The 24,066-nt window shown below is 41.4% G+C and overlaps 1 protein-coding gene across 7 annotated transcripts in view; it reads left to right on the top strand.

Moving 5' to 3' along the window:
- The window catches only part of CREB5 (cAMP responsive element binding protein 5), a 536,752-nt gene that overhangs the window by 407,200 nt on the left and 105,486 nt on the right, over positions 1 to 24,066 (top strand). For all 7 annotated transcript variants that reach the window (XM_053553440.1, XM_053553438.1, XM_053553443.1 and 4 more), the window contains one exon: positions 3,566 to 3,676. In XM_053553440.1, coding sequence (XP_053409415.1) covers positions 3,566 to 3,676 — 111 coding nt within the window. The remainder of the gene's footprint in view (positions 1 to 3,565; positions 3,677 to 24,066) is intronic.

The following is a 24,066-nucleotide window of genomic DNA, read 5'->3' as shown; positions in this document are numbered from 1 at the left end:
TGTATAACTAGTAGCTTAGAAGACTCTGGACAACCATTTGTATTTCTGAAAGATCCTTCTTTGAAAAACTGGAAGAAGAAACTCTTTGGGGTTTTGACTTCCCTCTGAGAGGGTCTCCAATTGGAACAAGGGGTCAGTCACCACTCCTACCTACCAGCCTCTGGAAGCAGGGGTTATAAGTAATACGCATTTTTCAGAGCAATGAAATTCTTCCTGACTTAACAGTTAAAGCACATGGATGTATCTAATGACAGTGAACTTAATGGCACTTACAAATGGCTAAAAAGAGCTGGGCATGGTGATGTGTACCCACAGTCCCAGCTGTTCAGGAGGCCAAAGGGGGAAAGTGCTTTGGCCCAGCAGTCTGCAGCTGTAGTGCCCTGTAGTTGTGCCTGTGAATGGCCACAGCTTTCTAGCCTGGGCAACATAGTGAGACCCTCATCTCTGAAAAAGAAGAAAATGTTAAAATGGTAAATTTTGTATTATGTATATTTTACCACCACAATTTAAAAAATAATTTTTTAAAATTAGAGAGTCTGGGCTGTCTGGAGATGTAGAGGGTATGTGGGAGTAAACATTTTGTTTTACTGACTTGATAAGGCCTCAACAGTTGTACTAAAATACTCTAGAATGTACAGAAAATTCACCTTCATTAGCTCCTCTTGAATCAGTTTCACATTTCTCGATATTACCAGATGATTGTCAGCTAATTCAGGCTAAGATGTGGCTGATGATTCCTTAGGTGAAAGGAGTATCCACCACTCAGTCAGAAGCTTGTAGCTAGCATTTCTCCTAATCCACAGATTAATGTCATAATCACACCCTGCTTCTGGGCTGGACACAACAGGAATTGCAGTATAGAGTGTCAACAATGGAAGGGAACTTCAAGAGTCATTCAGTTCAGCTCTCACTGTCAAGAATCATTCTTGTTTGTGAGATTTCTGTCCTCCACCATGAACACCTCCAGTGATAAGGAACACCATATTTTCCAAGACTACCTAGGCTAACTTTGAGCAGAAACTTGGTTCCCTAAAATTTCCAACCATTGTTTTCATTTCTGTCTTTTGGCAATTGGAAACACATTTGCATTAAAGAAGCTATTTTTCTCTCCTAAAGAAAGTCTAATTACAGCAGAACCTCCATAGCTGACCACCTTTCTACATTGACCCAATTTCCTTAGACTAGATTTGCACCACATGTACATATCAGTACAGGAGGCCTAGTTCTTTATGTTGACCACCTCCATATGTTGACCAGTTTGTTACAGTCCCTTGGTTGGTCTACTTGCAGAGGTTCTACTGTGTTTTCTGTGAGATTAGTATTAAGTGTACTTGATTAACTCACCTTCTTTGAAAAGAGTTAATTTTCACTAGATGGAACATAGTATGATCAGATACACCCTTCTTGGACTAAACTAGAAATTTTGCTATATTTATTTCTTCTTATTATTTTTTTTTAATCTGTGTAGTTTCTCATGCTAGGTTTGGTAAAAGAATGTGGATAGTTTTGAAGGAGTATGATTGGTTGAAAAATATAATCTAACGGAAGTCTGGGAAGAACTTAGCAAGGCCTGTTTGTTGATATTTATTTCTGTGTCCCTGCATCTTCAGCAACGAGGATGTTCCTTTTCACTGAAAACATGGCACTTATCCCTTAAAGCTGCATTAGAAAAATGGTAATAAGTAGTTTGAGAAGAAAGAGAAATTTATTAATTTACTGGCAAATGAGGAAGCTGGCAGACTCCTGTCTCAAAAATACCTACATCCCCTATATTTGCTTCTTCTCTTTTTTTTTTTTTTTTATTAAATTATAGCTATGTACATTAATGCAATCATGGGGTACAATGTGCTGGTTTTTTATATACAATTTGAAATGTTTTCATCAAACTGGTTAACATAGCCTTCACAGCATTTTCATAGTTATTAATGTTAAGACATTTATATTCTACACCTAGTGAATTTCGCATGTACCCTTGTAAGATGCACCATAGGTGTGGTCCCACCAATTACTCTCCCTCCACCCGTCCTTTCCCCTCAATGAGAATACCCTGGTGATAAAAATATCAGAACTGGGCGGCGCCTGTGGCTAAAGGAGTAGGGTGCTGGTCCCATATGCTGGAGGTGGTGGGTTCAAACCCAGCCCCGGCCAAAAAAAAAAAATATATATATATATATATATATATCAGAACTAAGTTCAGGTGTTAGAATGATGTTCCTTCTAGACATTGTGGGAGGCCACGAGAGAGTACAACGTGGGAGCAATTCAGTTGTTCACGTATAACATAAAACCCTTGTTTTGTCTTTTGCACCTGTCCAAAGGCCTACACCTGCTATGCGGTGAGGCCTGGAACTACACCTATGCAGAATTTTTTTCTTTTTTTTTTGAAACCAAGTCTTCCTCTTTTGCCGAGGCTAAAGTGCCACAACAACCTCAAATTTCTGGGTCAAGCGATCCTCGTGCCTCGGCTTCCCAAGTAACTGGGACTACAGGCCTGTGCCATAACACCTGGCTAATTTTTTCTGTTTTTAGTAGAGATGTGGGGTCTCACTTTTGCTGAGACTGGTCTCCAACTCTTTAGCTCAAACAGTCCTCCTAGTTTGGCCTCCCAGAGAGCAGGGATTACAGGAGTGAGTCGCTGCACCTGGCCCAGCTGTGTAGAATCTTGACCAGGTTGACTGGGAAAAGAAGATACACTGCTTTTAAGATATAAGCCACTCAGATGCCCAGCTGATTATGTTTATGAGCTATTGCTGCAGGAATACTTGCCATATTTGAGAGTGTTGCTTTTAAAACTAGTTTTGTTTTTTCATTTGCCCCAAAGATTCTCATTTATTGTATAAAATTTAGAGAGGGGGGAAAATCCATAGATATCCTTAATTAATCATAGGGAATATTACATAAATGTCCTTTCAGCATTTTTATGCATATATTTGTTATAGCCATAAAAATGTGCATGATTACTTATAGTTGGAATGTTTGCAAAAATGCAAGTATTTGGTTATTTTGTCTGAAAATGACCTACTCTACAACAGTGTAGTTCTCTCCTTGTCCTGGAACATCTTCTATAGAAAGAAGGCACAGCTTTGGGTGCCTCTTTGATGTGCTTGAGTTCAAGGCCCAGGAGTACATTGCTTACCATACACCAAACCACAGATGTGCTCAGGAATTTTTCAAAGAAATGCTAATGCAGGCTCGGTGCCTGTGGCTAAGTAAGTGGCTAAGGCGCCAGCCACATACACCTGAGCTGGTGGGTTCAAATCCAGCCCCGGCCTGCCAAACAACAATGACAGCTGCAACCAAAAAATAGCTGGGCGTTGTGGCGGGCTCCTGTAGTCCCAGCTACTTGTGAGGTGGAGGCAGGAGAATCACTCGAACCCTGGAGTTGGAGGTTGCTATGAGCTGTGATGCCACAGCACTCTATCCAGGGCGACAGCTTGAGGGTCTGTCTCAAAAAAAAAAAAAAAAAAAAGAAATGCTAACAGGTCCATTTGAAGAAGTGCAGCTTTGTCTGCGACTTAGATTGCCTCTCTCAGACTTCCAATCCTATTGCTTTCCTTTCTCTTAGATGGAGAGACAAATGTCTGTGAACTCCAGCATCATGGGGATGCAAGGTCCAAACCTCAGTAACCCCTGTGCTTCTCCCCAAGTCCAGCCAATGCACTCCGAAGCCAAAATGGTAAATAACAGTTATAATCATCCTTTCATTATTGTACAACTTTTTCTTTTGAATTCTACTACTCTGACTCCCACAATTTAGTCAAGCCAGACGGTAAGCTCTATCTTTGTTTTGGTGAATAGGTCTTTCTATAAAAAGGTAATACAGAGACTGGCTCTCTCTTTGAGGATATTTGTTATAGACCCTTGGTGTCGGATAATCATGTAACAAGCATTGGATCAGCATGTGTTGTTAATAAAAGGGATGTTTAGAAGTTTTAGGAAATCCATAGGAGTTGGGATAAGATATGCCCAAGTACGTACGAATATTTATTCATCGTGTAAAATAACAAAAATAATCCAGAACGTCGTCTTCTTCAAGGTATTTTCAGAGCCACTCTATCTGTCCCCATAGCCATTTAAACAGACATTTAATTCTAAAATATTCACTGTTATGAAAATATTTTTGTGGTTTTTGTTACATTTGTTAGATGTGATTTGATTTGAAAGGATGAGAACCTTATTTTCTTGCAACCCTTACTGAAATTCACAACTTCAGGTGACAACTTCCCGTGACTTTTAACTTACCTTTTCTGTGTTCAGTGAGGTCAGTCTTCCAAATCACAGTGATAGATTGATGTACCTTTATTTTACTAAATATTAGTAAAATCAACACATGGCCGTCTTCATGATACAAAGTTAACTTGCTGGTCACATTTACTGGAGTTGCTTGAAGTAGGTCACTTGGTTTTCATACAGTTAAATTCTGACACCACAATTAGTAAGGTATCAGATGACTGTGGAATATATTACAGTACATTTCTTAGCATCTGATATTAGGTAAGGATGGCTTTTGCTCGAAGCTGGAGATTCATCTGATCTGCTCACTGGCAGCATTAGCAACTGTGTCTGATGGTTGGTGTTAGGATGTTGTTGACAGCTCTGAAAGTTAGCCATCAATTCCTGTGCAGGGGTGGAGGCAGACCCGGTGACTTCCTTTTCAATGTCAGCAAGAGTTTTTTTCTTTCTTTTCTTTTGTTTTTCTGATGCCTTCTGTAGTCACTTTCTCCTGGAAATCTCACTCATTTGACTTGCAGTTTCTTCACCCAAGAAATCAACTGAACTCCAGTGTTGGCTACCTTGGGCAAATAAAATCTGTGGTAAAGAGAGTTCTCTTTGCTGTGCCACAGTCCCCGAACATGCCAAATGGCACCGGCATCTGTAGCAAAGCTCGTTAAATCTTTTTGGAATCGGCTAATATTTTTTCAACTCAAGCTCTGCAAAGCCAAACCAAATACTTGCTGGCAGAATAAAGTTCAAACTGGCATCTGTTTTGGAGACCAAAGTAATACCATTTACCTTTAAAAAAATAAAAAAAGAGAAAGAGAAAAAATGAACTGTGAAGGTCCTTAAGAAAAAAACAAAATTAAGGTCTTCATGTATATGAGTAAGTGCTCTGGGTCTAGGTCTGAAATATTATTCCTGCAGATGGATTACTTCTGACTCTTATTTGCTGGAGGGTCTGTACCCTTTTGAGGGACCGTCCAGAGAAATGTTAGATTTCTTTTTTTTTTTTTTTTTTTTGTAGAGACAGAGTCTCACTTTATGACCCTAGGTAGAGTGCCGTGGCATCACACAGCTCACAGCAACCTCCAACTCCTGGGCTTAAGCGATTCTCTTGCCTCAGCCTCCCGAGTAGCTGGGACTGCAGGCGCCCACCACAGCACCTGGCTATTTTTTTGTTGCAGTTCAGCCGGGGCCGGGTTTGAACCTGCCACCCTCGGTATATGGGGCCGACACCTTACCGACTGCGCCACAGGTGCTGCCCAAAATGTTAGATTTCTAAAACATAGTTCCAAGCCAAATTTTTCTGCCAATTGATCTTCACTGGATTTTATGCCACCACTTAACTCAGGAGTGTCCTATCTCTTTTCTTGGTGGCAAAGAAGGAAAGTACACCCAAAGGTAGTTCAGGTTTATAATCCTTTATATGTATGAAGTAAATCATGATATGGCAAATTAATTGTGAGTAATGCTAACTGGAAACAAAAGGAATTGGTCTGAACTTATAAAAATCATTTTACCCACAACATGTTTGTTAAGTTAGACTTACTGAGCAAGCACGTCCCTCTGCTGACTCATGTTCTGAAGGAATGAATACTTCTGGGCCTGTGATGTCTGCACTGACGAACTCTATCACAGAGTTGGGGCTCAGGGAAGACAGCTGTTCCCTCTGCCCCGAGCTCTCACGCCATTCCCAATACATTAATTGAAAGGGGAAAAGGATATTATTGTCCATTTCTGTTCAGAAGAACAGCATTTATTTAATACTCAGTAGCTCAGAAGAGTGGTCAGTAAGTGAATTTGAATACCTCACTCGGCATATCTGTTCTTGTTTCACTTACTTTATTTACTGGAGAAACCAGTTATTGCTGTCTACTAACCATACAGTATTTTCAAGCAGCTTTTGGTTGCTCAGATGAAAAGCTTTTATGAAATACAAAGTAGTGAAGGGAAAAAAAAAACTTCCACAATTTTAATGTCAGCCAGAGCCTCCCCAGTTTCTCTGAACTATGGGTTTTGTTGTCTACGCCTGATTTTCTTCCTGTATAAGACTGGAATGGATTCCAGATTTTGACTAAGAATCTTATTTCACTGTTTTCAAGGACTTTTCCAAAGGTCACACACGGGCTATTGTGATGAATGCACTCAGCAGGGTGTGTTCTCAGAGCACACAAGTAACCAGAGAGCGACAAGGGAGGTGTGGCCCACATCAAAACACTGCAGACTTATTCTCCTGGGGACAGTGGTGTTGGAGTGTCTATTTCAAACTTCCTGTTGGCCAGTGACAAAAGCCATCATCCTAAATCTCTGGTGAAATTTGGAGGTCTTGCAAATGGACAAAAGCATAAGACGAGATTGTTTTAAATGTGCAGTTTTAGAGACTCTCTGACTAATGACTGCCCAGTAGAAACCATCTATTTCCTTGTCACAAATGGGTAAATTCTACTGTGAGAGGAAGTACAAAGGGTGTTCTTAACCAGCTCTATATTACATTAATCTGGAACATACTAAATCAAGAAACACATGTGCTAATCTTTTGATTTAATGTATATTAGTATCAATGAACTGTAGCCACATCTGTCTAGGCTAGTTTTATCATAATTCTGTCTGATTACAATTTAGTTTCCTGGATTCTTTTTCTGAAAAATTAACCCAACAGACACATGGCTTCACAATTATATAAGTGCATATATACATAGGGGATTTCATTTAGGGTGTCAGAGACAACTCAGAGCCCCAAGAACCTTCCATCTTTCTAAACACCCAAAATAATAGGCTTTTCCTTCCAGATTACTGAGACCAGTGTGTGTCTCAGATGAAAATGGGGTCTGCTAGAAAGAGATTCAGTGAATACCTGGTGGACATTGTTAACATTCACAAGAGAAAGAGACAAAAGCAGGGGGATAGGAAGAGTGAAATGGGAAAAGCAGAAAGGAGGAGATAGAGGGCAGGGGATGTGCAGAGTGCACCGGGATGCAGCTCCTGTTCTCAGGAGACACAGAGGGTAGGGGATGTGCAGAGTGCACCGGGACGCAGCTCCTGTTCTCAGGCGACACAGAGGGTAGGGGATGTGCAGACTGTACTGGAACGCAGCTCCTGTTCTCAGGCGACACAGAGGGTAGGGGATGTGCAGACTGTACTGGAACGCAGCTCCTGTTTTCAGGTGACACAGAGGGTAGGGGATGTGCAGACTGTATTGGAATGCAGCTCCTGTTCTCAGGTGACACAGAGGGTAGGGGATGTGCAGACTGTACTGGGATGCAGCTCCTGTTCTCAGGAGACAGAGGGTAAGGCATGTGCAGACTGTTCTGGGATGCAGCTCCTGTTCTCAGGAGACAGAGGGTAGGGGATGTGCAGACTGTCCTGGGACGCAGCTCCTGTTTTCAGGAGACACAGAGCGTAGGGGATGTGCAGACTGTCCTGGGATGCAGCTCCTGTTCTCAGGAGACAGAGGGTAGGGGATGTGCAGACTGTCCTGGGATGCAGCTCCTGTTCTCAGGAGACAGAGGGTAGGGGATGTGCAGACTGTACTGGGATGCAGCTCCTGTTCTCAGGAGACACAGAGGGTAGGGGATGTGCAGACTGTACTGGAACGCAGCTCCTGTTTTCAGGTGACACAGAGGGTAGGGGATGTGCAGACTGTATTGGAACGCAGCTCCTGTTCTCAGGTGACACAGAGGGTAGGGGATGTGCAGACTGTATTGGAACGCAGCTCCTGTTCTCAGGTGACACAGAGGGTAGGGGATGTGCAGACTGTATTGGAACGCAGCTCCTGTTCTCAGGTGACACAGAGGGTAGGGGATGTGCAGACTGTACTGGGATGCAGCTCCTGTTCTCAGGAGACAGAGGGTAAGGGATGTGCAGACTGTTCTGGGATGCAGCTCCTGTTCTCAGGAGACAGAGGGTAAGGCATGTGCAGACTGTTCTGGGATGCAGCTCCTGTTCTCAGGAGACACAGAGGGTAAGGGATGTGCAGACTGTACTGGGATGCAGCTCCTGTTCTCAGGAGACAGAGGGTAAGGGATGTGCAGACTGTTCTGGGATGCAGCTCCTGTTCTCAGGAGACACAGAGGGTAAGGGATGTGCAGACTGTACTGGGATGCAGCTCCTGTTCTCAGGAGACAGAGGGTAAGGGATGTGCAGACTGTTCTGGGATGCAGCTCCTGTTCTCAGGAGACAGAGGGTAAGGCATGTGCAGACTGTCCTGGGATGCAGCTCCTGTTCTCAGGAGACATAGGGTAGGGGATGTGCAGACTGTTCTGGGACGCAGCTCCTGTTTTCAGGAGACACAGAGCGTAGGGGATGTGCAGACTGTACTGGGATGCAGCTCCTGTTCTCAGGAGACAGAGGGTAAGGGATGTGCATACTGTATTGGGATGCGGCTCCCGTTCTAAGGAGACAGAGGGTAAGGGAGGTGCAGACTGTACTGAGATGCAGCTCCTGTTCTCAGGAGACAGAGGGTAAGGGATGTGCAGAGTGTACTGGGACGCAGCTCCTGTTTTCAGGAGACACAGACGGTAGGGGATGTGCAGACTGTACTGGGACGCAGCTCCTGTTCTCAGGATACAGAGGGTAAGGGATGTGCAGACTGTCCTGGGGTGCAGCTCCTGTTTTCAGGAGACAGAGGGTAAGGGATGTGCAGACTGTACTGGGATGCAGCTCCTGTTCTCAAGAGACAGAGGGTAAGGGATGTGCAGACTGTCCTGGGATGCAGCTCCTGTTCAGGTGACACAGAGGGTAAGGGATGTGCAGACTGTACTGGGTACCAGTTTCAGCAGCTTACAAGTGATTTGCAGTAATGTGATCATGCTGTTCTCAGAGTTATGTAGACATGTGTTTATTTCTGTTTGTGAGAATGAGATCTATCCTATTTAGCTTTGAACGAGTTTTCTGTTTTGATTTAGAAGCTAAATAAGCAATATAGGCTGGGGCTAGGGTCTTGTCCATATACCTGTCTGGTGTCTCACTAAAGATGTGAGGACTGCTACCATATAGAAACTATTAAAATGAAGGATGGCATATAGGCAACTATTTGGGGAGGGTTCTGGCCACTCTGCTCAGATTTCACTTTAAGTTAGGACAGGGTTAGTGGAAGCTAGGGAGTATTGATACTGGGAAGAAGGTATGTACTTCTGTGACCTGATTTTTTTCCTTAGGATGGCACTATGACAGAGGTATTGTACCCATTTATAACTAAGGCACCTGAAGCTCTGGGAAGTTAAAAAACTCACTTGGTGACATATCACTTAGCAATGATAAAGACTTAGACTTTATGCATGACAATGCTTTTTGATTATAGCATTGATGCCTTGAATACAAATGTCATATGGTTACCAGATGTCAATAACCAACAGATTAAGTCAATTTATTTGGGGTTAATGGACATTTACATGCAAATGGGAGACAAGGATGGCAAGGATAGTTTAAGCCTCCAGATAACCTGGAAAAGATGAGAAGGAGTTGGTAGTATTGCCTCTTGGTTTAACTAAACATATTTGCATCTTGACTTGTCTTAAGTTCTATATATATCTCCCTTACTTGATTAACTAAAAGGTCCTTGAAGATAACTGGTGTCATGTAAACTTCTGGTACTGAGACAGGCTTCATGAATGAGAACTGGATTTAATCAAGTTGACTTGAAGAGGGATGGAGTGGGTAGGAGCAAGGGTGGGGCTGAGAAGGAAAGAATAAATCCAGATGGATCAGTGTGGAAAAAGTAGCTGACTATATTCAATTTCTTGGAAGGATATCTAGAAACAACATCCATCATATTTTTTCTTGATAAAAAAGCAATACGCCTGTTTCTAAGAAAGTAGAAGTTGGAATATCATTGCCCCCTTTGGTACCGAGAGCAATTAATACTAAATGCTCTTTCTTCCACAGTGACAAACTAGTTACGCTGTATTTTGGTCATTGATTGCCAATGCCTCATCTATAATTAGGCTTGCAGTTTATTGAATAGGTACATAAATGTATGCATTAATGAATTAATAAATGAACGAAGAGCTTGCAGAAATGGAGGCTACTGAGTGAATACCTTGTCTGAATTCCTCTTTTCACAAGTGAGAATACCAAGGCCCACTAAAGATGTAGGGGATCAAGCCTTCATTTAAACACAAAGCTGGGCCCTGAACTTGGACCTTTCACATTTCAGCTCAGAACTGTACTGTTTCTGTCAGCTGTACTGATAAATTACTAACAGCTCTGCTGCTGCCTCCCCGGTTCCTCCTTACAGATTGGCAGACGAGAGCTGCGGAGGTATGGTGAGCGATCCTTGGTTACATATCCACTTTGTTTTGAATGTCAACCTGGGTGTGTTTGTGTTTGCCTTTCCCCTCCCTAATTATTGAGCTGGATAACTGTTTGCCTACGGTGCCCCTTGGCCACCCACTGTCCAACAGATAAATCACAAAAAGGACTGGCTCCATCTGGGGCTGCCTGGAAAGTTTGTACACATGAAAAGACAGTCTCCGGGTAACATCTCTCTGTCATTCTTAAGAAAGGCACTTCTTCAATTTGCCTATTTTCTTTAATCATCCCCAGCTTTACTTCCTAAAAGTCCAGGAAGAAAAAGCAGTGAATGAGTAGGTTGTCTGCTTCTCAGAAGCTTTGTGGCGAATGCTGTTGACTTTAAGGCAGTGCTCATTAACTTTTGAATTGTGCCAGCAGCCATGTGTACCCATGGCCAATGATCAAAACACTATGATGGACTGAACTAAAGTGACCGCTTTTTCACAATCCTCCTCTGAAAACCACTGTCTGATATGCAGATGAATGGGAATTATGTAAGATTCCATGACAACAGCAGCAACAATAACAATCTGAACTCTCACTAACATGTGTGATGAGTCTCATTTCAGAGGCGATTTGCTTTCTTACAATACAATGCTAGAAAATAGTAATTGTCAACATGAATTAAGGAATTATGTATGTGGTAGGAGCAGGGTGAAGCATCTTGCGATATAGTCTCAATTAATCTTCACAACAATTTGATGAAGTACATACTATTCTAAATCTTGTTTTACAAATGAATAAACTGAGAGATTGGGTGCCTTACTTTTACACAGCTGGAAAAATATGATGTGGGCTATGAGCCCAAGGATTGGGCCCTTGTTCCTGGCCCTTAACCATAATGTTTTGCCTATAGTAGGAGTGATCATCCTATGACTTCATATTATTATAGCACTTTGAAAATTGAAAAATGCTTCCATATGCATTGTCTCATTGTAGCTTCATAGCAGCAGGGTATACAGGAAAATCTTACTATCTTCATTTTATAGACACAGAGAAGTTCAGTGAGTTTTCCAGCATCACTCAATAGCATAACTAGGCCCTGGGCCCAGGTCTTCCTTGATTTCTGTCCTGTTTCTACTATATTATGCTATTGCTGGTGTTCCCATGGTAACTTACTCTGAAGAGAAGCAGGCCTTTAATAAAAACAAAGCTCAGTGGTATAAAGTAAGATGAGACTCAAATTAATAGTTCAGGCCCAATGTTGGATATCAGAATCTTGGAGAAGAATGACGCATCAGAGTGAGCTGGGAATAATCCAAACATGCTCTGGGTGCCTGTCTATTAAATTCATCATCACAGGGCGGCGCCTGTGGCTCAGTGAGTAGGGCGCCAGCCCCATATGCTGAGGGTGGCGGGTTCAAACCCAGCCCCGGCCAAACTGCAACCAAAAAATAGCTGGGCATTGTGGCGGGCGCCTGTAGTCCCAGCTGCTCGGGAGGCTGAGGCAAGAGAATCGCGTAAGCCCAAGAGTTAAGAGGTGGTTGTGAGCCGTGTGACGCCACGGCACTCTACCCGAGGGCGGTACAGTGAGACTCTGTCTCTACAAAAAAAAAAAAAAAAATTCATCATCACAGTAACTTTTTAAGTACTTAGTATTTTTCAGGCACATGCAGAATGCTATTTAATCCTTAAAACCACTCTGTGATGTAAACAGTCCTTTCCCTATTACAAATTAGAAACAAGCGTAGGTAAGTAAATTGGCCTTTAGGAGGCTAGTACTGATAAAGCTCAGGTCTGGAAACAAGGACTGCTTTCCTCTAAAAACTCTTCTCCTTGTAAGGTCCCTCTCTGGCCTGGCATAGCCCAGCATTTGTTCCACTTGAGGATCAAAACAAGCAGGGATTGGCCAACCTGGTTTCTGAAGAAAGGAGTAAGGGAAGCGGAGCTAGATTGAACCAAACAGATTAAATTGAAGTGGCTGTCTCACCATGAAGGAGAATTATGCTACCAGTGGCTACTCGCACTGATGAATTCATTTCTCAACATTCGTTTTTCCAAAACGAGTGCAGGCTCCTGGCCCCACAGGCCCCAGCTCATGGGGAGGAGGGAGAGACAGCCAATGGGAGCAGAAGTGGGGAATGGAAGCTGCGAGATTTAATTAACTTCTCTGAAGTGCTGTTTCTCTTCCCTCCTTCCTCTGCCAGCCCAAGTTTTTCTCCTCTGCTTGCCATAATTGTGACTTTGTTTTCTATAAACATTGTCTCCTGAATGCTATCAGCTTCCAGTTAGTTGATTTTCTGCACTTTTAGAGACTTCAACCTATTCTTCCCTCCCTTGGCCCAGCAGTTGCAGCTCCCTACCTCCCTCTCATTCTCACTCCTAAGCTTCCACTTCAGAGCATTTGGAGAGTTGGGGAATGAAAAGAGTGTTTTGTGCCCAATGCCTAGTGCTGTGAGCTGGTTCCTGCCCTGTCTGAGCCACTGGACCGGCTCATCCTGTGGCTCACACACTGTTTCTTGTAACCCAGCCAAGCTTGGTCCTGAGTTAGCAGGTGGAGGGGGCACGGGCATCTTCCTCAGGAAGCCTGGCTGGATCCTCTGAGCGTTTCTGACCTGTGAATGCCTTTCTCATAGCACACATGAGTATCTTGTGAAATCATTGCCACTGTTCCTTTGTTGACCAATACCTTTAGATTGTGGACTCCCTGAAGCTAGAGCCCATCTAAACTAAGCTCTGTACATTGAGGACCTCCTAGAATATCACGCTTCTGGTATTATTGGTATGGTTCAACAAATATTTGTTGAGAAGGAATGGATCAAGTCATGGTTTAAGTAGACAAGATGAATCATGAAACAGCCTCTCACTTTCCAACTTTGTCCATGGAAAAGGCTCACTCCTAGGTAAAAACAGATGAACTATGTGAATTTCCTTCAACTTCTGAATGTGCCTCCATACCCTTCAGCCTGGCCCTTCCTGTCTCTCCTATGTAGACCTGGGAAAGGCAAAAATAGAATAGATAGAGGGGCAGGGGGAAGAAAGGTTTAGAAGATGATCAAGGAACAATAATAAATAACCTAGCATGACCAAATGTGCAGGGATGGGGCTCTGAGGCAACTTGCTGATGATAAGAGATGGAGGTGGAGGTGGGGTCAACTACAGAGGATCAAGAATCCTAGAAATGGGGGAAACAGCTAAGTTTGCTGGGAATAAAAAAAAAAAAATAGTTCAGGCCCAGCTACCTCTTGGCTTATACCTATTTAATTCTCTAGGCCCCATCAACTAAATATTGGAGAGAAGGTTTCTCTATATTTCTTTCCAGCCAAGACAAGTGCTAAATTTGAGTTCAGCTGCTATTATTAAATAACTAATGGAACAAATTTGAGACTGTCCCATTGAGAACTAATGGAAGGAAGCCCCCAGCTCTTTTCTGTTGGCTGAAAAGCATCTGCCTTCAAATACCGTTGCCTGCCCATTTAAAGTGTAGAAAGTTTAATTTAGGAATCTATCATGTCATTTTTTTTTTTTATTGTTGGGGATTCATTGAGCGTACAATGAGCCAGGTTACACTGATTGCAATTGTTAGGTAAAGTCCCTCTTGCAATCATGTCTTGCCCCCATAAACTGTGACACACACCAAGGCCCCACCCCCCTCCCTCCGTCCCTCTTTCTGCTCGCCCCCCCATAACCTTAATTGTCATTAATTGTCCCCATATCAAAATTGAGTACATAGGATTCATGCTTCTCCATTCTTGTGATGCTTTACTAAGAATAATGTCTTCCACTTCCATCCAGGTTAATACGAAGGATGTAAAGTCTCCATTTTTTTTTAATGGCTGAATAGTATTCCATGGTATACATATACCACAGCTTGTTAATCCACTCCTGGGTCGGTGGGCATTTAGGCTGTTTCCACATTTTGGCGATTGTAAATTGAGCTGCAATAAACAGTCTAGTACAAGTGTCCTTATGATAAAAGGATTTTTTTCCTTCTGGGTGGATGCCCAGTAATGGGATTGCAGGATCAAATGGGAGGTCTAGCTTGAGTAGTTTGAGGTTTCTCCATACTTCCTTCCAGAAAGGTTGTACTAGTTTGCAGTCCCACCAGCAGTGTAAAAGTGTTCCCTTCTCTCCACATCCGCGCCAGCATCTGCAGTTTTGAGATTTTGTGATATGGGCCATTCTCACTGGGGTTAGATGATATCTCAGGGTTGTTTTGATTTGCATTTCTCTAATATATAGAGATGATGAACATTTTTTCATGTGTTTGTTAGCCATTCGTCTGTCGTCTTTAGAGAAAGCTCTATTCATGTCTCTTGCCCATTGATATATGGGATTGTTGGCTTTTTTCATGTGGATTAATTTGAGTTCTCTATAGATCCTAGTTATCAAGCTTTTGTCTTATTGAAAATATGCAAATATCTTTTCCCGTTGTGTAGGTTGTCTCTTTCCTTTGGTTATTGTCTCCTTAGCTGTACAGCTTTTCAGTTTAATGAAGTCCCATTTGTTTATTTTTGTTGTTGTTGCAATTGCCATGGCAGTCTTCTTCATGAAGTCTTTCCCCAGGCCAATATCTTCCAGTGTTTTTCCTCTGCTTTCTTGGAGGATTTTTATTGTTTCATGCCTTAAATTTAAGTCCTTTATCCATCTTGAATCAATTTTTGTGAGTGGGGAAAGGTGTGGGTCCAGTTTCAGTCTTTTACATATAGATATCCAGTTCTCCCAACACCATTTATTGAATAGGGAGTCTTTCCCCCAAGGTATGTTCTTGTTTGGTTTATCGAAGATTAGGTGGTTGTAAGATGTTAGTTTCATTTCTTGGTTTTCAATTCGATTCCAAGTGTCTATATCTCTATTTTTGTGCCAGTACCATGCTGTCTTGACCACTATGCCTTTGTAGTACAGACTAAAATCTGGTATGCTGATGCCCCCAGCTTTATTTTTATTACTAAGAACTGCCTTAGCTATATGGAGTTTTTTCTGGTTCCATACAAAACGCAGAATCATTTTTTCCAAATCTTGAATGTAAGATGTTGGTATTTTGATAGGAATGGCATTGAATAGGTAGATTGCTTTGGGAAGTATAGACATTTTAACAATGTTGATTCTTCCCATCCATGAGCATGGTATGTTCTTCCATTTGTTAATATCCTCTGCTATTTCCTTTCTGAGGATTTCATAGTTTTCTTTATAGAGGTCCTACACCTCCTTCGTTAGGTATATTCCTAGGTATTTCATTTTCTTTGAAACTATGGTGAAGGGAGTTGTGTCCTTAATTAGCTTCTCATCTTGACTGTTATTGGTGTATACAAAGGCTACTGACTTGTGGACATTAATTTTATATCCTGAAACATTACTGTATTTTTTGATGACTTCTAGGAGTCTTGTGGTTGAGTCTTTGGGGTTCTCTCAGTATAAGATCATGTCGTCAGCAAAGAGGGAGAGTTTGACCTCCTCTGCTCCCATTTGGATTCCCTTTTTTCCTTGTCTTGCCTAATTGTATTGGCTAGAACTTCCAGCACTATGCTGAATAGTAAAGGTGACAGAGGACAACCTTATCTGGTTTCAGTTCTAAGAGGAAAAGCTTTCAGTTTTACTCCATTCAGTAAAATATTAGCTGTGGGTTTGTCATAGATAGCTTTAATCTGTTTTAGAAATGTGCCACCTATGCCTATACTCTTCAGTGTTCTAATTAGAAAAGGATGCTGGATTTTATCAAATGCTTTTTCTGCATCTATTGAGAGGATCATGTGATCTTTATTTTCGCCTCTGTTAATATGGTGGATAACGTTTATGGACTTGCATATGTTAAACCAGCCTTGCATCCCTGGGATGAAGCCAACTTGATCATGATGAATGACTTTTTTGATGATAAGCTGTAATGTATTGGCTAGGATATTGTTGAGAATTTTTGCATCTATATTCATGAATGAGATTGGTCTGAAATACTCCTTTTGGTTTGGGTCATTTCCTGGTTTTGGTATCAGGGTGATGTTTGCTTCATAGAATGTGTTGGGGAAGATTCCTTCTTCCTCAATTTTTTGAAATAATTTCTGCAGTACAGGAATAAGCTCTTCCTTGAAGGTTTGATAGAATGCTGGAGTGAAGCCATCTGGACCAGGGCATTTTTTGGTTGGAAGCTTTTTTATTGTTTCTTTGATCTCAGTGCTTGAAATTGGTCTGTTCAGGAGCTCTATTTCTTCCTGGCTGAGTCTAGGGAGAGGGTGTGATTCCAAATATTGATCCATTTCCTTCACATTGTCAAATTTCTGGGCATAGAGTTTCTGGTAGTATTCAGAGATGATCTCTTGTATCTCTGTGGGATCAGTTGTTATTTCCCCTTTATCATTTCTGACCGAGGTTACTAGAGATTTTACTTTTCTATTTCTCATTAGTCTGGCCAATGGTTTATCTATTTTATTTATTTTTTCAAAAAACCAACTCCTTGTTTCATTAATTTTCTGAATGATTCTTTTGTTTTCAATTTCATTGATCTCTGATTTGATTTTGGATATTTCTTTTCTTCTACTGAGTTTAGGCTTAGATTGTTCTTCTTTTTCCAATTCCATAAGATCTCTTGTGAGATTGTTGAAGCGCTCTCTTTCTGTTTTTCGAATGTAGGCATCTAAAGCGATGAATTTTCCTCTCAAAACTGCTTTGGCAGTATCCCACAGGTTTTGGTAACTTGTGTCTTCATTGTTGTTATGTTCAAGGAAGTTAATGATTTCCTGTTTTAGTTCTTCCTGCACCCACGTGTTATTCAACAGAAGATTGTTTAATTTCCATGCCTTTGGGTGGGGTCGAGCATTTTTGTTAGAGTTGAGTTCCACCTTTAGTGCTTTATGGTCTGAGAAGATACAAGGTAAAATTTCAATTCTTTTGATTCTGTTGATATTTGTTCTGTGTCCCAGGATATGATCAATTTTGGAGAATGTTCCATGGGGTGATGAGAAGAATGTATATTGTTTATCTTTGGGATGGAGTGTTCTATATGCGTCTATCAAGCACAATTGTTCTAGGGTCTCATTTAAATCTCTTATATCTTTGTTTAATTTCTGTTTAAAGGATCTGTCCAGCTCTGTAAGAGGAGTGTTAAGGTCCCCTGTTATTATGGTATTATCAGACATCATATTGCTCAGACTGAGTAAGGTCTGTTTCAAGAATCTGGGAGCATTTAAATTGGGTGCATAAATATTTAGACTTGAAACGTCTTCTTGTTGTATTTTTCCCTTGACCCATATAAAGTGACCATCTTTGTCTTTTTTGACTTTAGTTGCTTCAAATCCACATGAATCTGAAAATAAGATTGCAACTCCTCTTTTCTTCTGAATTCCATTTGCCTGAAAAATTGTCCTCCAACCCTTGACTCGGAGCTTTAATTTGTCTTTTGAAGCCAGGTGTGTTTCTTGCAGACAGGAAATGGATGGCTTGTGTTTTTTAATCCAGTGAGCCAATCTGTCTCTTCAGTGGGGAATTCAAGCCATTAACATTTATTGAGATAATTGGTAAGTGTGGTAGTATTCTATTTGTCTTATTTTGTGAGAGTCCATTGCTTAGTTTTATCTTTTGCATCAGTGTGGAGGTTAGGTTCTGTCCTTTAATTTCTGAGTTCTTACTTTGCTGCTGATCCATTGTGGTGGTCAGTGTGCAGAACAGGTCGAAGTATTTCCTGTAGAGCTGGTCTTGTTGTGGCGAATTTCCTCAATGTTTGTATATCCGTAAAAGGTTTGATTTCTCCATCAATTTTTAAGCTTAGCTTAGCAGCGTACAGAATTCTGGGCTAGAAATTGTTCTGTTTAAGTAGATTAAAGGTAGATGACCATTGTCTTCTTGCTTGGAAAGTTTCATTAGAGAAGTCTGTGGTCACTCTGATGGATTTGCCCCTGTAGGTCAACTGGCGCTTACTCCTGGCAGCTTGCAGAATCTTTTCTTTTGTCTTCACTTTGGACAGGTTCATCACAATGTCTCTTGGAGAAGCTCAGTTAGAGTTGAGGCGACCAGGGGTCCAATAGCCCTCTGAAAGCAGTGTGTCAGAATCTTTGGTGATATTTGGGAAATTTTCTTTTATAATATTCTCTAGTATGGCTTCCATTCCTCTGGGACATTCTTCTTCCCCTTCTGGAATTCCTATAACTGGTATGTTGGAACGCTTCGTAAAGTCCCATAATTCTGACAGTGAACGTTCTGCTTTCTCTCTCTTCTTTTCTGCCTCTTTTACTATCTGAGTTATCTCAAGAACTTTGTCTTCTACCTCTGAAATTCTTTCTTCTGCATGGTCTAACCTGTTGCTGATAATTTCCTTTGCATCTTTAAGTTCCCTAATTGACTGTTTCAGTTCCTTCAGCTCTGCTATATCCTTTTTATGTTCTTCATATCGTTCATCTCTTATTTGATTCTGTTTTTGGATTTCCTTTTGGTTATTTTCCACTTTATTAGCAGTTTCCTTCATGTTTCCATCATTTCTTTCATTGTTTTCATCATGTGTATTCTAAATTCCCTTTCCGTCATTCCTAACATTTCTTTATAGGTGGAATCCTCTGCAGTAGCTACCTCATGGTCCCTTGGCGGGGTTGTTCTGCACTGGTTCTTCATGTTGCCTGGAGTTTTCTGCTGATTTTTCCTCATGAGTGATTTCTTTTATCTGTTTCCTTGCCCTATTTTTCCTTTCACTTCCTCTTGCACTTTAAGTTCTCGTGCCTGTGAACTAAGGGTTTACAGGACCAGAAGGGTGAGAAGGTTGAAGAGCAAAAAAGGGATGAAAGAAAGGAGGACTGAGTGATAAGAAAAAAAAAAAGAAAAATAGAGAATGGAGAGGGGGTGGGTAAAAGGAATATTGACAAAAAGAAGAGAGGCACAGAAAGAGGCAGACAGAGGTGTACAATAGGGTACTTTCACACAACCTTAAAAAAAAAAAAAACCACCTTCTGGGGGTGCCCAGTTGGGTGGTTCCCTTGAGGTCAGGAGCTCTTTGATAACCTGATCAGACACAGTACCCCACCTCCACCAAGTAGAGAGGAAAGGCAAAGATGCTATAAATCAAACCAAAACAAGCAAACAGAAAACTTTACGGGCTAAAATGGGGTGAAAAACCAAATAATAGCGGTAGAAACACTAGCAAAAATGAAGTTCTAGTTATTGAAAAAGGCAGCAATGGGAAATTATAATTAAACTAGAAAAATTGAGAAAGAAGAAGGATCTGTATAGAAAAGGATTTGTTAAAAAACAAAACAACATCAACAACATCAAAATAAACAAAAAAAACAACCAAACCAAAAAAAAAAAAACACAACCAAAAACAAAGCAGTATGTATATGTTGTTGAATATTGTCTGGGCAACACGTGGTCTTCTGGGGTATGAGATGTTAATCACAGTTCTGATATGACTGGAGGCTGCTGATTTCTCAAACCCCAGCAGGTAGACACCCTAAATCTCTCTTCAGCCCACTTAAAAGGCACTTTGAACTTGTAAACTTGCTGAGCAGAAGCGTTCCCAGGAAAGTGCTTGTCGGTGGAATCACTGCTAAAGTGGCTATCCACTTAACCGGTGTGCCAAAACCAGTCACACTCTGCCCCTGAGGGTTAGGGCTGCAAGGTGGCTCATTCCCCACCCTTAGGCTACTTGGTCGCTGGGTTACCAGCTCCCACCCGATTCTAGCTCTGCGACCCTGAGGGCGGAGCTTGCCAGGGCAGATCGCTCACAATGGCTCCCTGTGACCCACAGCCAAACACTATTAGCTCCGTCTGGCTCAGCGGCTCAGACTGGGGCCCTAGACAATGGCCAAAGTTCTCCGCACTCCCGCTCAGGCTCTCCCTAAGGCAGTTCAACTGAGTGCCAAGTCCAAAGACACCAAAACAGTTCACAGGTAAGGCCTTTCTGGTTTGCAGTCTCGCTGCTACTGAACTTACAGTTGCGGGCGGGTTTAGACCGATTGAACACACGCAACCACTTGCCGGTTTTCCACTGTTTTAGTCCTCCTCTTGGGGTCCAGAAGTCTCTCACTGACTCCCTGTATCCTCATAGGAGTGATGATAGGCAGTTCCCACCAGCCAGAGATGCCTGGAGTCCTATCTCCCCAGATTCACGGTGCCCAGATGCAAGGAAGCTGTTACTCGGCCGCCATCTTGCTCCGCCTCTCTGTTATGTCATTTTTAATAAAATGCAGATGATTAGATTATGAGATTATGATATAGATAAGAGCAACCCTTTATATTTCTACTGAAAAGAATAAGTTCTTAAGCCCATGTGCTGATCAGAGCCCCTAAGACACGGGATTATACATGTTATTATATTTGTCTTAGAAACAAGAATTCGGAGACTATCAGTTACCTATGAATCACCAAATTCCAAAGCAGGAAAGGAATTCAGGGATTATTTTAGCAAAATCCTTTCCTTTGAGATGTTCAACTTAATAAGTTGTCTAAGGTCACAAAGCTAATGAGTAGAAGGAGAATTAGAACCCAGATTCCTGATTTTCAAGTGTGTTGAACTTTGCACTCCATTGGCCAGTCAGGACTTGAGAGGGGACAGCCATCTGTCAGCTGCTGTGAGTGAACTGTCTAGGGTGTAGCTCTTGAAGCATTTTCTGCTTAGTTTGGTTATTGAGGCAAAGTACACAGGGTGGGGGGTGGGGTGTCAATTAGCTTTTCCTTTCTATGTCAACTGGGAATTGAGCCATCAGATTGCCTGAAGGAATAAGCCCAATTCTCTCTGATTCTTCCTGAGACTTGACCTGAGACCTCCAAGTCATACCTATTTGCCAAGTATTTCATCCCTTGGCACCTAGTAGTAACTGCCTTGATATTGCCTGCCACCAACCAAAATTCCCGTGTTTCATCACTGTTTTGGGGGGGGTTCTTGTACACACACTCAGACCCTTCTACCAGGACTCATTGTCTTCCTACTTTTATTTCTTTCTCTTTCTGCCAATATCCACCCTGTTTTGGGTAACGATGGCAACAGGTGAAATATGATCCCAATATTTGCTCACTGCCTCTGTCATCCATTCCAGCACACGCATTGCTGGGTCTTGTTTTTATGTTTTTTTAACTGTTCCCCAGCCTGAAGTCAGACACATCTGGGTGAGGAAACGGCTCATGGTCTGGGGCAGAACCTCTGCCTGCTCCTTGGCCCCAAGACAACATTTTCAGGCATGTCTTTCTTGTGTGTTAGTGTGCATGCGTGCATATGTGTGTCCCTCGCTGCTTTGGAACATGGTGCAAATAACTTCAGCTGTGTCAGAAAAGCCAGGGGGGACAAAAAATGAAATTTAACAATCTTGTTACAGGGAAGTGTTGCTTTGCAGAGATATATTTTGGTCTTTTTCTTGGAATGTATGTAGGTTACACTTTCCAAGATTTTTGCCAGCACAGCTAATAAGGAAAGTTTGCTTTGCACTTTGGTTTGCTGACTGTGCCTTGATTTAGTTTTTTATGTGGTAAGTACAGAATATCTGTGAGATAAATATGGGCCGTGAGAGGGATAGAAAGTGGGGCTTTGGGGTAAAAAGAGGAAACAAAGTTTTCCTAAAGGTTTGGGATTTTTTTAAACAACAAAAAAGAGAATTCAATCTTCAAGTCTAAAAATAATGAAGAGTACATTTTACCTGTTGATATCCTTCTAAAATTGTCTTTTTATCACCTGTTAGTCTTAAAAGCTAGCAGGAAAGTGTTATATTACTGTTGTATTGCCTTAATATGAATAAGATGAATCCTCACGTTCTCAGAATATTTAAGTCTCAAACATCAAAGGCATACATCAATTATTTTTGTTTCGAAACTGTACATGCAGTCACCAGAACAGAAGACTTACTTGTTCATGGAGGGTGCGACTTCCATCCAACTGTGGCTTTGCACTCCAGAGACTAAAAGTGCAACCAGAGAGGCAGGTCAGTGACTTTGATTTCAGTAAACAGCCCGAGCTGCAGGAGCACACCTGGATAGAATTTCAGGGTTGGCAAAGTCTTTCATGTGTACCCTTTCCCGAAACATCCTTCTCTCTTTCACCACCCCTCACATAGGAAGGTCTCAGTCTGGTCCCAAGTCCCTTCCAGGCTATTTTCCACTCTCTCTGCATACTATCATCGCTCTGCAGAAACCCCGCCCAGGAGCCTGGCATTTTTCTGAAGGCTTCTTGCTCTCTTTGGCTGCCTGTCCTATCCCATTTCCTTTGTACAATTCACCCCTTTGCCTCTGCAAACTCTACTTCTCCTTTTTGTAAGACTCAGCTGAAATGCCCCTTTCTTGTGATGTCTTCTTACCTTCCCCTGGTGGGACAAGAGCCACACCCTGTGCTAGGGTAGCCTCCACTTGCACCTTGCTTGTCTCTTCTTCATCCAGCTTTATTATGTTGTCATTGTCTTTGCCCCTGCCTCCTGCCAGCCTGGGAACTCTTTGAGAGCAAAGGCCAGTTTGGCTCAGCTCCATGTCTCCAGTTCAGTATCTCTCCAGGACATGCCTGGTGACCACTAAACATTGATAGAATAAAGGAAGAAAAGTCTGAAAAATGAATTTAGATGGAGCTATTACTATAATATGTCACCCCACATTGTGGGCTATTTGTTTTTTTAAAGTTCCAGGGAGAAGATGAGACTAAAGTTAAATGCTTTATTCTCTAATGGCACAATTTAAGGACTCAGGATATGTGGGTGGGAGAGAGATATTTGAGCAAGTGTGAATTCTTCCCACAATTTCCCAGATCTCTGCATTGGTACCTGGGTGCTCTGCCAGCCATTGAGTGCATCTCTGCAGAGAAACTCTGCTGAGAACTTTGAGCCCTCTGAGCCTGTAGTGTGGCACCATCTGAAAATTAGGTGGTCTGGTAACAAATGTTTTGACACATCAGTATTGAAATCTCCTTGCTGTAAGCCCCAGACCTTAGTACTTAAAAAAAAAAAAAAAAGAAGTAAGAGAGAAAACTTAAGTTTATGGATTCCATTGTAGTTTGGGTTATAATTTATAGAAGAAAATTTCTGGGAGTAACTTAAGATGAAAATTTTCTTTGTCTTTTTTCTCTGTTCATATACGTAATATATCAAAATTGGATTCATACTGAATATGCAATTTATTTCCTGCTTTTTAAAATTTCATATTATACTGTGAACATTTTCTCCTATAATTGTCTTCTAAAAACATTTTAATAATTGTATAATTTATCCTATAGGTGTCACATAAAAATGTAACTATTCCCTTATTTCTATGTCTGGATATTTGAATTTTTTCTACTAGAAATAGCCTTTTGGTTATAAAAATAAACAGACCAAAAGACTGATCTGAAACTATTTAATTGCATCTTTAATTATTTCCTTATGATAGATTTTAAGAATTAGAATTAAAAGGCCAAAGGGAATAAACAGTTTAAAGATTTTGTATATATACGGCCAAATTTCTTAAAATTTATACTAAATTTTATTCATTCCTGTCATATTTCTATATGATTTTCATTTCATAGCATTTTTAGAAGTATTATGCATTATCTTTTTTTTAACAAAATCTTTGTCAATTTGTATTTGTACTTTATACATTATGAGTAATGTCCACCATCTTTTTCTATGTTTGCTGGTGTCTTGATTTTCTTCTTTGACAAATCTCTGCATTTTAAGGCAGCTTTTCTTAATTGAA

The sequence above is a fragment of the Nycticebus coucang genome, chromosome 11 (genome assembly GCF_027406575.1).
Source record: "Nycticebus coucang isolate mNycCou1 chromosome 11, mNycCou1.pri, whole genome shotgun sequence".
Classification (NCBI taxonomy): domain Eukaryota; kingdom Metazoa; phylum Chordata; class Mammalia; order Primates; family Lorisidae; genus Nycticebus; species Nycticebus coucang.
Note: the sequence above shows the minus strand (reverse complement) of the source record. Positions and strands in the feature narration are given on the sequence as shown.